Here is a 13,912-nt window from a genome sequence, read left to right as displayed (position 1 = left end):
AACAAGGAAGCGTTTGGGAGCTGATGAGGGGCAGTGACCCAGAAAGGGCCTCCACGCTCTACCCACCTCCCGCCAGGCCGTGCCCTTTTGGTTTCACGTTCAAGTTGGATATTTCCCCTTCTGTCAGCACAATTGTGTACAGAGCAAGGCAACTCATGCAGCTTGACAAACGGGAGCTGCAAGGACCTTTGGGGGGGGGGGATTTATCACTAAGCAGCTTAAATGAGGCTTCCACTTTTGCATTCCACCAGTTCAGGCCCAGATATGCGGGGTGGGTGGGTGCCTCAGGTAAGAAGACGTCCTCAGTGGGCCCCCTTAATTTCTAAGAGGTGAGGTATGCATGCCTTCGGCCTACCTAAGCACCGCAAGCAACAAGGAAGTGATAGAAACATGAGAAGTGGCCATAAGACCCTAAAGAAGAGCCTGTTTGGTCAGGTCAATGACTCATCTAGTCGAGCTTCCTGTTCTCACAGTGGCCAAGCAGTTGCCTGTGGAAAACCAGCAAGCGGGATCAAAGTACAAGGACACTTTCTCCTACAGTTTCCTGCAGCCAATATTCAGAAACATCGCTGCTGCCAACTGTGGAGGCCCAGCCCAGCCATTGTGGCTGGTAGCCACTGACAGCCTTATTCTCCTCCATGAATTGGTCCCATCCTTTTTTTTAAAGCCATCCAATGTTAAGAGAGTGGGAGAAAAACTTTTCTCTATCCACTTTCTCCATACCATGCATAATTTTACATAAACTTCTATGCTCGACTGAGCCATATCGTTGGTCCATCTAGCTCAGCATTGCCTACACTGACTGGCAGCAGCTCTCCAGGATCTCAGATAAGGGTCTTTTCACAGCTCTGCCTGGAGATGCTAAGGAGAAACATTACACATCACTTGTAATGCCTGCTCATAGGTAAGTTAATTTCAAGGCTGTCCAAGACCACAATGCCTTTTTGTGCCACCAATGTGGATTAATTAATCTTTGGATAGACTCTGAAGACATATTTTAAGCTGCACTGGCTGGAACAGCTCTCCAAGACCTCAGGAAGGAAGAGAGATCTTTGGAACACAGGAAACTGCCTTATACAGAATCAAGCCACACTGACTGGCTGTTGCTCTCCAGGGTTTCAGGCAGGGAGTCTCTCCCAGTCCTGCCTGGAGATGCCACTGGGGATTGAACCAGGGACCTTCTGCATACAAAATGGATGGTCTTCCACTGAGCTACAAAGTTTATAGGAATTTGGGACTCTCCTAACATAAGATGCTGCTTTATGCCAAGTCAGGACCCTGGCACATGCTCTACCACAGATCTATGGCGTTTCTCCAATTACAGAAGCAGGTACAGGAACAGAGGTGTGCCCTCTGGGTGAGGTCACAGCGTACCTCCTGAAAACAGCAGCAGTCTCACACAAAGAGGATTAATTCAGATGTCATACTAAGGGCACTGCAGTCTTTACACAAGTCCTCAACTACAATTCTCCCAATATCAGAGCTGTGAAATTTCAGCTACAAAATCAGCTAGCAAAGCAGAACCACAAACTACTGTTTGAAAGGGGTTTGCAGACAAAGAGTTGCCACAATGTCTGAGGCGAGAAGCCAAAATTGCAGCCACTGCCTTGCTTCTAGCGTCCACTGCTCCCAAAAAGAAGTGCGTCAAGTGAGAGCAGACAAGCAGCTACGAACACTGATTTGCCTACTGCAATCTGGAGCAGGTGGAAAATGAAGACAATCAACTCTAAACCATGGTTTCTCTACTGAAACCTGCTATCCTCCAGATATTGTTGTACCAGGACTCCCACCAGCCAGCTGGTCAATAGTTAGCCGCAAGGATGGAAGCTGTAGCCCAAAATATCTGGAGAGCCCCAGGCAAGGGTAAGCTGGTCTACCATGTGCCTTTAACTGGGATCTAAATTGGTTGGTGCAAACAATGGCTTGGCATGAACAGGGGACATGATAACTCAGCTCTAGTTTAAGATACCCCAATACTCACCAAATCAATCAAATCACTGAGGTTCTTCTCAATCTGCTGGGGAGGCAGACGCCTCATCAAATCCAAGGCACAATCCAGCTGCTGGTCACTCTGTGGGAGGAGAAACAAAGGGGGGGGATGTTAAATCACTCACAGAGAACAGAATGAAGTTTCCTTGTACCAAGCCAGACTGAGTGTTGACCCAACCAAGCCCCAGGACAGCCTACTTTGATGAACTGCAGAATCTTGGACAGATGTTATTCCCAGCTCAAGATCCTTTTTATCTACCGTATTTTTCGCCCTATAGGACGCACCGTCCCATAAGGCGCACCTAGTTTTTTTGGGGGGAAATAAAGGGGAAAAAATTATATCCCCCCCAGGCGCGGGGCTGGGGCGGGGGAGGCCCGCCGGAGCTTCCCCTGACCCCAGCCCCCAAACAGGCAGCTCTCTGCAAGCCGTGGGAGCCCAGGGCCGGCTCCCGCCGCTTGCGGAGAGGTCCGCGAAGCCTGGACGTGCTGAGCTCAGCGCGCGAAGGCTTCCGCATGCAGGCACCTCTCCGCAAGCAGCGGGAGCGCTCCCCCCGCTTGCGGAGAGGTCCGCGAAGCCTGGACGTGCTGAGCTCAGTGCGCCCAGGCTTCCGCATGCAGGCACCTCTCCGCAAGCAGCGGGAGCGCTCCCCCCGCTTGCGGAGAGGTCCGCGAAGCCTGGAGAGCGAGAGGGGTCTGTGCACACGGACCCCTCCCGCTCTCCAGGCTTCAGCGAAAGCCTGCATTCGCCCCATAGGACGCACACACATTTCCCCTTCATTTTTTGAGGGGAAAAAGTGCGTCCTATAGGGCGAAAAATACAGTATACTGTGTTGGGGAGTGAACGCAATACATTCTGCATGCAGAGCAGGTGCTCTGTCACTTAGCTAAGCCTTGACCCCAGCACACTGCATTGCTGCTGAACATGGCAAATCATGTCAGTACGTTTTTCATAACCTGGGACATCTTGCACCATAAAGGCAATCATTCAATACACACTGGAAGTGAGGCTCGCTTGGCACAGCTGCGTGGCGATGGAATTATTATCTGAGGGATCACCAAATTATTGCCCAAAGGCTTCCCACTTTCAATCTTGCAATTTAGGATCAAACTGTAGGAGGGAAGAGATTGCACCCCCCAAAAGCAACCACCAGATGCCCCCTTTGCTATACTTGTGACCACCAGCCACTTGAGGTCGAGTGGCCCTGCCTTAAACAGGATAGTGCCATCCCACATCTATTCTTTCTTTTAGTCTACAGTGCTTAGCTCCCAGCCTAAGCAAAGGTGAACGAGTGAAATAGGATACAATGGTACCTCAGGTTAAGTACTTAATTCGTTCCGGAAGTCTGTTCTTAACCTGCAACTGTTCTTAACCTGAAGCACCACTTTAGCTAATGGGGCTTCCTGCTGCCGCCGTGCTGCCGGAGCAAGATTTCTGTTCTCATCCTGAAGAAAAGTTCTTAACCTGAAGCACTATTTCTGGGTTAGCGGAGTCTGTAACCTGAAGCGTATGTAACCTGAAGCGTATGTAACCCGAGATACCACTGTACAGTACAAGAAACACACACACAGCTGTTGCCATTAGGAGCAACAGGGAATACAAAGGCCCACCTAGTTCAGCATCTTATTCTCACAGCAGCCAAAAAAGTGCCCACACAGGGCATGAAGAAAACGGCCTTCCCTCTCAGTTATTCATAAGAAGGGACTTGAAGCTAGATGAGGCCAAAAGACGTCAATCTAGTCCAGCATTCAGCAGCCCACCTAGATGCACCAAACAGCATTCGAAATTTCCCAGGCACATTTTGCACCTGACTTGAGACCATGAAGTTGCCCGGGCACCAGAAGCCCCCACCATCTGGAGGTACACGCCTGAGGATCCTTGGATCTTGTCTGTTTTCACACACTAGCAACACATCCTGTATAATTCTATCCATTATATTTTACCTGCACAATCAGAATGAATTTCACAGACCCCAAAGTCATGTTGAAAATATGACTTTTGAGCCGCCTGGCCAAAAATGGCAACTAGGCATTCCGTTTTGGTGACTGTAACCGTGGTTTAAGCAACAACATTTGGCGCCTAGCTTCTATATCTGAGTTTCTATCACTGGACCCAAACAAACAAGATGAATTTTAAGAGGGAGAAATGTAAAGTATTGCACTTGGGCAAAAAAAATGAGAGGCACAAATACAAGATGGGTGACACCTGGCTTGAGAGCAGTACATGAGAAAAGGATCTAGGAGTCTTGGTTGACCACAAACTTGACATGAGCCAACAGTGTGACGTGGCAGCTAAAAAAGCCAATGCAATTCTGGGCTGCATCAATAGGAGTATAGCATCTAGATCAAGGGAAGTAATAGTGCCACTGTATTCTGCTCTGGTCAGACCTCACCTGGAGTACTGTGTCCAGTTCTGGGCACCACAGTTCAAGAAGGACACTGACAAACTGGAACGTGTCCAGAGGAGGGCAACCAAAATGGTCAAAGGCCTGGAAACGATGCCTTATGAGGAACGGCTAAGGGAGCTGGGCATGTTTAGCCTGGGGAAGAGGAGGTTAAGGGGTGATATGATAGTCATGTTCAAATATATAAAAGGATGTCACATAGAGGAGGGAGAAAGGTTGTTTTCTGCTGCTCCAGAGAAGCGGACACGGAGCAATGGATCCAAACTACAAGAAAGAAGATTCCACCTAAACATTAGGAAGAACTTCCTGACAGTAAGAGCTGTTCGACAGTGGAATTTGCTGCCAAGGAGTGTGGTGGAGTCTCCTTCTTTGGAGGTCTTTAAGCAGAGGCTTGACAACCATATGTCAGGAGTGCTCTGATGGTGTTTCCTGCTTGGCAGGGGGTTGGACTCGATGGCCCTTGTGGTCTCTTCCAACTCTATGATTCTATGACCCAAAGGGAAGCCCACAAGCAGGACCCCAAGTGCATTGAGTGCACCTCTCTCTCTCTTCCCATTTGTCAAATACCAGCAACTGGTTTTCAGAGGCACACGGCCTGTGGCAGTGACAGTATAGTGAAGCTTTATGCTGCAAGAGTACATCCAGAGGGAAGACAACTTCTGTTGATGTTGGCAGGGCAGGGAGGCAGCACACACTTGCAGGGAGCAGCAAGGCTGGGAACTGTGACACCCTCCCCCCATTTCAACAGGAAAGAACACAGAGCCCCAAATATGTGCCTGCAAACTGTCCTCAGCACAGTTTTGTGGCGCCAAGGGCTCCCAGCGCACCACCTGTCATTAGCAAGCGGTGTCAGCGCTTCCTCCTTTGCAGGAGTTGGAAATGCCAACCATGGATGGAGCCTGGGAATGGATTCTTAGGTATGAATTCTTCAGAGGTCACAGCACGCGCGCACACACACACACACCCGACTATGCAGCACTTGCACACTCTCAAAACAGACAGGCCAAATAAACAAATGCTGACATGGTGGAAGGTGGACCCTATGGGTGTGCCTGAAGTTGAGGGTGGGGGGATACTTTTGACCAACTGTACAGAACAGGTTGCAATTGTCTTGAAAACAAGTTACCGGTCTTCAGATTTTTAATCAGCAAGAACAGACACAAAAGCTTTACATGTTTATATTCATTATGTTTTAATGAAAACCGCCTTCAGCTGACTGGTGGAGAGGTGGAATAAAATATAAAAAACAATTCCCCCTCCTCCTCTTCCTCCCCCCCCCCGCCTCTTCACTCTTTTGTGTAGCAACTTGTTAGACGGTACTTGCTTCAATGTCTTAAAATATATTTTTAGAAGCAGGGGGAAAAGAGTGCCGTTAGCTGGATTTCACTGCTGCAAAAGGCAGGCTTGTAGTAGTAATTCACCTATGAAGAGCAAGAATTGCCTGCAGATGAGCAGGAACACGGCAGCAGTGGGAGCTGCCTTTATACTTAAGCAGACACTGACTGGCAGAAGCTCCCGGGGTTTTCAGACAGGAAGAGTCTTCCCAATCCTATCCAGAGATTAAACCTGAGACTTTCTGAAAGCAAAGTAGATGCGCTACCACTAAGCTATGGAAAACTCTTGCAGAGTGGTTCTCAAAGTGCCACAAAATGACAGAGGACCACACGGGAAATCAGGATAGCAATTTTGGGAAGGCAGTTTGAAATGCTAGAAACAAAATATGCCACAGACGAGTCCTAGCCTTTCACAGCAATAAGCAGATATTTGACAATGGTCATTGTAGTTTCTTGTATACTGTCAGTATTAAAAATATAATAAAATGTTATTTACAATTCAAAAAATAAATAAATCCAACTGGTCATTAAAACCTAAGAACTTTACCCCAAGTTTATTTCCTTCTCCCTCCCAGTGCATTTTCCTTTTGTGCTGTAAGCCTTTTGGGATTGTAAGCCTAAAGACACAGACAGCCTGCTTTTTGTAGTAATGCATAAACTGCTTTGGGAGCCTTTTTTTGGCAAGACAGTAATTTTTTTCTAAATAAATTAGTAAATATAAAGAACAATAAAAGGGGAAATACTGGAGGTTTGTCTCAACCCAGCTGTCATCAAACCGCAAGCTTTTGTTTCTCCCCACCCACAACCCCGAGCCTCACTTTCAGTTTCCTATTTTACACAACCTGCAGCTGCTTACAATGTCTGAATCAGCAAACTCCAGGCCAGAACTCCGGGGAGCCAAGTGTGGTGTAGTGATTAGAGTGTTGGACTGAGACCTGGGACACCTGGTTCAAATCCCCACTTAGCCATGAAGCTCACTGGGAGACCTTGGGCCAGTCACTTCCTTTCAGCCTTTATCCTCATAACATGGTTCTGAGGATAAAGAGAACCACTTACTCTTTTCTTAAGCCCTTGAAGGAAAAGTAGGATAATACATGTTAAAATAAGAATATAAAGAACATAAGAAAAGCCTTCCTGGATCAGGCTAATGGCTCATATAGTGAAGCATCCTGTAATCACAGTGGCCAGATGCCTGTTGGAAACACGCAAAGCTGGATTCAAGCACAAGAATACTCTTCCTTCTTGCAGCTTCCAGAAACTGGTATGCAGAAGCATTGCTGCCTCCAATTGTGGAGGCAGACGTAACGTAACATAGCAGATCCACGGTTTACAGTTCTGCTTTGGAGGATAAGAGCAAGCCACAGTTTCCCATTTCATACATCAGAATAAACTATGGCTTGCATGACAAAGAAAACAAACCACATCACCTGCCCTCTAGTGTTCAAGCCTCCCAGGTCATGCCTTAGAAGACCATTTGAACTACTTGGAATTTTTCAGGAAGCTGCACGAGATTATGCTGGACTATTTAGATTACAACAACATCATTATGTTGGGCGACATGAATGGGGTTGTGTCTGTAAATATGGATAAGTCGCAAAGCGCTAACATAACGAAAGATGGCAGACTACCTAAAACTTTTTTTGAAATGACTGACAATATGGACTTAATTGACATATGGAGGGTTAAGAACCCCCTAGGAAAAGAAGGAACTTTCTTTTCTGAAGCTCATCTGACATGGACACGAATCGACCAAATGTGGATAACTAGAGGACTGGCACCCAAGACTAGAAAGGTGGAAATCTGCCCAAAAACCTGCTCCGACCATAACGCCCTGAAAATGGAACTGAGACTAAACACAACCGGATCCTTTAGATGGAAAATGAATGACACCTTACTAAGGGACGAGAAGATTGTTAAGAAGGCTCAAAAAACTTTAAAGGACTATTTTGAGATAAATTTAAATACCACTGTGGAAAAAAGAACAATCTGGGACGCAAGTAAAGCAGTTATGAGAGGGTTTCTAATACAACAAAACACGATTAAGAAAAAGTTCTGGAATGAAAAGAAGGAGAAGATATTGGAAAAAATAAGAGATGGAGAGAAAAAATTAAGATCTAGGCCCAAGTCGAAGGAAGTGCTGAGAGAAGTGAAATTTTTCCAAGCACAATATTTGAAATTGATAAATCAAGAGGTGGAATGGAAAATTTAACAAATGAAACAAAGATCTTTTGAATCAGCAAATAAGTGTGGGAAACTGCTAGCATGGCAGTTGAAAAAGAGACAAAAACTTAATACAGTTACAAATCTAGAGATTGAAGGGAGAATGGTTCAGAAACCCGAGGAAATTAGAAAGTGCTTCCAGAGATATTTCAAAGAACTTTATTCACAAGGGCCGCAGAAAGATTCGGAGGTGGACCAATTTCTTAAAACTAACGGATTACAGAAAATACCTCAGGAAATGAGAACAACCCTGAATAGTAATATCACACAGCAAGAAATTGAAAGTGCCATTCAGAACCTTCAATTAGGCAAATCTCCAGGCCCCGATGGACTTACCTCCAAATATTATAAGGTTTTGAAGGACTATTTGATACAACCTCTGTTGGAGGTCTGTAACCAGATTATGGAGGGGAGGAAGGCACCGGAAACGTGGAAAGAAGCTTTCATCACATTGATACCCAAACTAGAAACTGAAAAGACCCAGCTTAAGAACTACCGCCCCATCTCACTCCTAAATGTGGATTACAAAATTTTTGCGGACATTTTGGCAAGTAGGTTTAAAAAAGTGCTTAATGAAGTGATCCATAAGGACCAGGCCGGCTTTCTCCCTGGTAGGCATTTGTTTGATAACACAAGAAACATTATCGACATTTTGGAACTTCTACAAACAAATCTTAACACTAGAGCGGTTTTAATTTTTATTGATGCGGAGAAAGCCTTTGACAATATCTCTTGGATGTTTATGAAGAAAAACTTGGAAGGGATGGGAGTGGGGTGGGGGTTTGAAAATGGAATAGAAGCAATATATTCAGAACAAAAAGCTAAATTGATAGTAAACAATGTGGTGACAGAGGAGTTTAAAATTGAAAAAGGGACACGGCAGGGGTGCCCTCTATCCCCCCTACTGTTTATTTCAGTTCTGGAGGTGCTATTGAACATGATTAGAAAGGACCGGTTGGTACAGGGAATTGAGGTCGAAGTGAAACAATATAAATTGAAAGCATTTGCAGATGACCTGGTATTAACATTACAGGAGCCAGTCTCTAGTACTAAAAGAGTGTTAGAATTAATTTCTGACTTTGGTCGGGTGGCGGGATTTAAACTGAACAAGCAAAAAACTAAGGTTCTAGCAAAAAATTTGACAACTACAGAAACAGATGAGTTTCTGAAAGAAACAGAACTAAATGTGGTTAAAAAAGTAAAATACCTAGGGGTGTATCTGACCTCCAAAAATTTGAATTTGTTTAAAGACAATTACGAGAAATGTTGGTCAGAAATTAAAAGAGATTTGGAAATATGGTCAAGATTGAAACTTTCCTTGTTGGGCCGAATAGCAGCCATAAAGATGAATGTATTGCCGAAAATGTTATTTTTGTTTCAGGCCCTACAGATCGTGGACAAGGTGGAATGTTTTGGAAAGTGGCAGAAGGATATTTCCAAGTTTGTTTGGCAGGGCAAAAAGCCCCGAATAAAGTTTAAAATATTAACTGATGCGAAAGAAAGAGGGGGATTTGCCCTGCCAGACTTGAGGTTATATTATGAATCTGCAGCCTTCTGCTGGTTGAAAGATTGGATCTTACTGGAAAACACTGATGTCCTAGATCTGGAAGGGTTCGACAATGCTTTTGGGTGGCATGCATATTTGTGGTATGACAAGGTTAAAGTGCACAAATTGTTTAAAAACCACATTGTCAGAAGAGCAATTTTGATGGTCTGGACAAAATATAAAGACTTATTGGAGAGTAAGACTCCGAGGTGGCTCTCACCGGTGGAGGCCAAGGCACGTAAGAGACTTAACATGGAGGCCAATTGGCCTAAATATGGGGAAATAATTGAAAAAATTGGAGACAAGGTGCGAGATTGGTTGCACTATGCACAAATTCAGGAGGTTTTTAAAGTGGATAAGAAAGTTGGATTCCAGGTGGAAAAATCGAAACTAGAGACAGAACTGTTAGAGCCAAAGAATAAACTACTTTCGAGAATGTATAACTTGCTGCTTAAATGGAATACTCAGGATGAGACAGTCAAATCCGCCATGATAAAATGGGCGCAGGATTTGGGGCATAACATTATGTTTGAAGACTGGGAAAGGTTATGGAACACCGGAATGAAATTTACGGCATGTAGTGCCTTGAAGGAAAACATTATGAAAATGATATACCGGTGGTACATGACCCCAGTCAAGCTTGCTAAGATATATCACCTGTCTGACAATAAATGTTGGAAATGTAAAGAGGCGGAAGGGACATTCTTTCACCTCTGGTGGACCTGTCCGAAAGTGAAGGCCTTTTGGGAGATGATTCATAATGAACTAAAAAAGGTACTTAGATTTACCTTACCTAAGAAACCGGAGGCCTTTCTCCTGGGCATGGTGGACCAGAGAGTGTTTAAGAAAGATAGAACTTTTTTTTATGTACGCCACTACAGCAGCAAGGATCCTGATTGCAAAGCATTGGAAGACACAAGATCTACCCACGCTGGAGGAATGGCACACGCAGTTGATGGACTATATGGAACTGGCCGAAATGACTGGCAGAATCCGAGACTTGGGAGAAGAAACAATTGAGGAGGACTGGAAAAAATTTAAGGACTATTTGAAAAAACATTATAAGCTGTACGAATGTTAAAAAATGCACCCTTTAGGAAATTCTAGCTTCAGCAATGGTAAATTAATGAAATGGAAATTAAGGCACAAGAAGTCAGAGGTAGAATAATGAAATAACTTTATTGTGTTTAAATGAAAATGTACATGATTTGGGTTATAACATCTTTGAAATTAGGTAACATGATAAAATGAAGGATACAATAAGTATTGAAACAAGTTAACAAATTGCTGATGTTCTGTACCACAGAGAATGCAGGGTTTGGAGGATGTGGGGAAGTCCATTAGACTTGATGGAAAAAAGAACATGGAAATTTGTAACTTTTCTATTTTATTTCTATAATCTGTTTTCTATTCTTTTTTCTGTATTTCATAAACTCAATAAAAAATATTATAAAAAAAAAATGAACTACTTGGTTCGGAGTCACTCTTCGTAACTAGATGAAAATCCAGAGCCTGTATGCAAGCAAGCTACCTGTAGAAGCAATTCCAAATTCAGGAGCCTGGACTTTTTACTTAGCACAGATGCAGAAAAGCATTTTGCTCTACTCCAGGGGTAGGTAACCTAAGGCCTGGGGGCCAGAGGTAGCCCAATTGCCTTCTCAATCCAGCCTGCAGACAGTCCGGGAATCAGTGTGTTTTTACATGAGTAGAATGTGTCCTTTTATTTAAAATGCATCTCTGGGTAATTTGTGGAGCATAGGAATTCGTTCATTATTTTTTTCAAAATACAGTCCGGCTCACCACATGGTCTGAGGGATGGTGGACCAGCCTACGGCTGAAAAAGGTTGCTGACCCCTGCTCTACCCTCTTCCCTGCTCATCCCCTCACAAAGGAAAAACAAAGCAAAACCAAAACACTGTTTAGGTTGGCATAGGAAGATGTGACTAGCAGCTGACCCCAGAAAGAGGATCCTTCTGGCCACATACTGTCATTGCCCCCCACCGCTCCTTGCAACACAGTTTCAGAAAGCGAGCACATAGTTGCCGGGTCAGGGTCTCTGCTTCAGGATCGTGAGAACGCTAGAGGAAGCAGCTTGCCCCACCAGTGCCAGCTGGAATTGCTTAAAAAGGAGTGGAAGGGGAAAGGAGACACTAAACTTCACTGGCTGCTTCCTTAAGCACTTTCCTATGACTCAGAATTTCGGTTGGGAGAAAAAGTGTTACACATCGCTCATAAAGATTAATGATGTGGTGCTACAGGGCTGGATCACAGGTGAGTTAAACTTCAAGACTGCCCAAGGCTACAGTGCTTTTAATGCCACCTACACAGATCTCTGGACAGACTCTGGAACATAACTGAAACTGCTGAATATTGTTCCTATCCTGGGCTGCCAGAAGCTCTCCCATATCTCAGGAAGACAGACATTTAAGGCACATAGGAAGTTGCTGGTCCATCTAGTTGAGAGCTGTAAACACTGACTGGCAGCAGCTCTCTTAAGATCTCTGGAAGAAAGATCTTAGGAACAGAGGAAACTGTTCCAAGTCCAAGTCACATTCAGTGGTCCATCTAGCTCAGGGCTGTCTAAACTAACTAGATAAAAAGGACCCCTGGACGGTTAACTCCAGTCAAAAGCGACTATGGGGTGTGGCGCTCATCTCATTTTCATGCTGAGCATTTGTCCACAGACAGCTTCCGGGTCATGTGGCAAGCATGACTAAACCGCTTCTGGACACCGTGACGGAAGCCAGAGTGCACGGAAACACTGTTGACCTTCCCGCCATAGCAGTACCTATTTATCTACTCACACTGGTATGCTTTCAAACTGCTAGGTTGGCAGAAGCTGGGACCTTCCAATTGACAAGCCCAAGAGCATTTCAAGTTTCTAGCCCAGGGGTCAGGCACCTATGTGATTCTTGAACCCTATCACCCATCAGCCCCGGGGAGCATGGCCAGTGGTCAGAAAGGATGATGGTAGTTGGCGTCTAGCAAAATGTGTTTCCCCCTCCCAGTTCTAGCCCATCAAGCATCAACACAAGACAAGAACAAGGCAGTTCAATGACAATGCTGAATGGTAAGGAAGAAAAGGCGAGTAATGCACACAATCCAATGCACACTCTTCAGTAAGTTTTCTTCCCCATTATTTCTTTATTTCAGAGAACCAGAATAGTGTAGCAGAGCAAGGCGAGACTGGACACAGATACAAGCTTGAGAGAGTGCAAAAAAACCCACACCAGATGATGTATTTGAAGCAAGATGGGTGAGTTAAGAAGTTGGGCTTCAGGGACCTCTGTGCCATCCCCCATAACTACTGTGGGGACAGGGCGGGGAGCTGTTCTGTAACTCAAGCAAAACTACTCAAATTTGCATTATTTCAACAGAAATAATTTCTGTTGTTGGTGCAAAATTTGGATCTCCTCAGTCTTGCAAGTGAGTCTCCAAGGTTACTAATCTTCATGACCACACATATCTGGCCATTCATTGCACACTGAAGCCCTGAATGGAGAAAACCACAAATTGTCTTCCATTTACAAAACTGCCTTGACTATGGTCACTCTGGGTTGCCTTCTGATATATAATTTTGACCTTTCCCCTGCCCAGCACACACACAGAGTTTCTGAACACGCCCTCACCTGCCAACAGAAACTGAACTGGACTTAATTCTTGCATTACCCACCAACACTGTGGCCTGTCGGGGCATTTCCTCCTGCCCCAGAGTGCAGGGAATAAGAAAACACAACGCTTTGCTCCACAAAAAGGCAACTGCGGAGCTCTGCATACCAATCCCAGTGTGGGCTGCAAAGCAAGCCAAGATCTCCAAAGCTTTGGGATTTTCAGAGCATGTGGGCAATTTTCCATTGCTCGCATCTTCACCCCAGGAGCGAACTGCCGTGACAGGAGTGGGGAGTGCAGAGGGGAAGTTCTAAATGAACTTCTTATTTTACAATTCCAGTCACTCCAGGATGGAGAGATCTGAGAGCCTAGAGCTAACGGGAACCCTCGGCCAAGGTAAATCTCCTTTAATAAACCTCCTGCAAAGATGCTTTCACTCCTTGGGATCTTCACTCTGACATCTGCTTTGTTACCAGCTCCCCTTCTACTTAATATATTCTTGCTTTGCTTTCCGTGAATCCTACAAGACTGAAAAATTCAGGGCTATCTGTGTAAAGTTCTCTCTCTCTTTTTTTACAAAGGAGAGAAACAACTTCAAGGACATAACAGCAGTGAAAGCACTTGCTGTCTAAAGCTGTGGCTGTCACAGAGTCAAACACCATTTTTATCGCCAGATCGATGTCAACGTGCTACAAAAGCATGCAAATGTTTGAGTTTTGGAGAACACCCCAGAAGGCACAAAGGATGGGTAAACTGTATGCCCGAGGACACACACACGGGTGTACACAAGGTATAACAATATGCTACAACTT

General features: G+C 44.9%; 1 protein-coding gene across 2 annotated transcripts in view; it reads right to left on the bottom strand.

Annotated features, from left to right (window-relative positions):
• CAPZB (capping actin protein of muscle Z-line subunit beta) overlaps positions 1 to 13,912 on the bottom strand; it is a 78,216-nt gene that overhangs the window by 45,730 nt on the left and 18,574 nt on the right. For both annotated transcript variants that reach the window (XM_083750330.1, XM_083750331.1), the window contains exon 2: positions 1,982 to 2,071. In XM_083750330.1, coding sequence (XP_083606456.1) covers positions 1,982 to 2,071 — 90 coding nt within the window. The remainder of the gene's footprint in view (positions 1 to 1,981; positions 2,072 to 13,912) is intronic.

Source organism: Podarcis gaigeae (genome assembly GCF_964106915.1).
Source record: "Podarcis gaigeae genome assembly, chromosome: 8".
In the NCBI taxonomy this organism is placed as follows: domain Eukaryota; kingdom Metazoa; phylum Chordata; class Lepidosauria; order Squamata; family Lacertidae; genus Podarcis; species Podarcis gaigeae.
The sequence above is the reverse complement of the archived record's forward strand: the minus strand, read 5'-3'. Positions and strand labels throughout refer to the sequence as shown.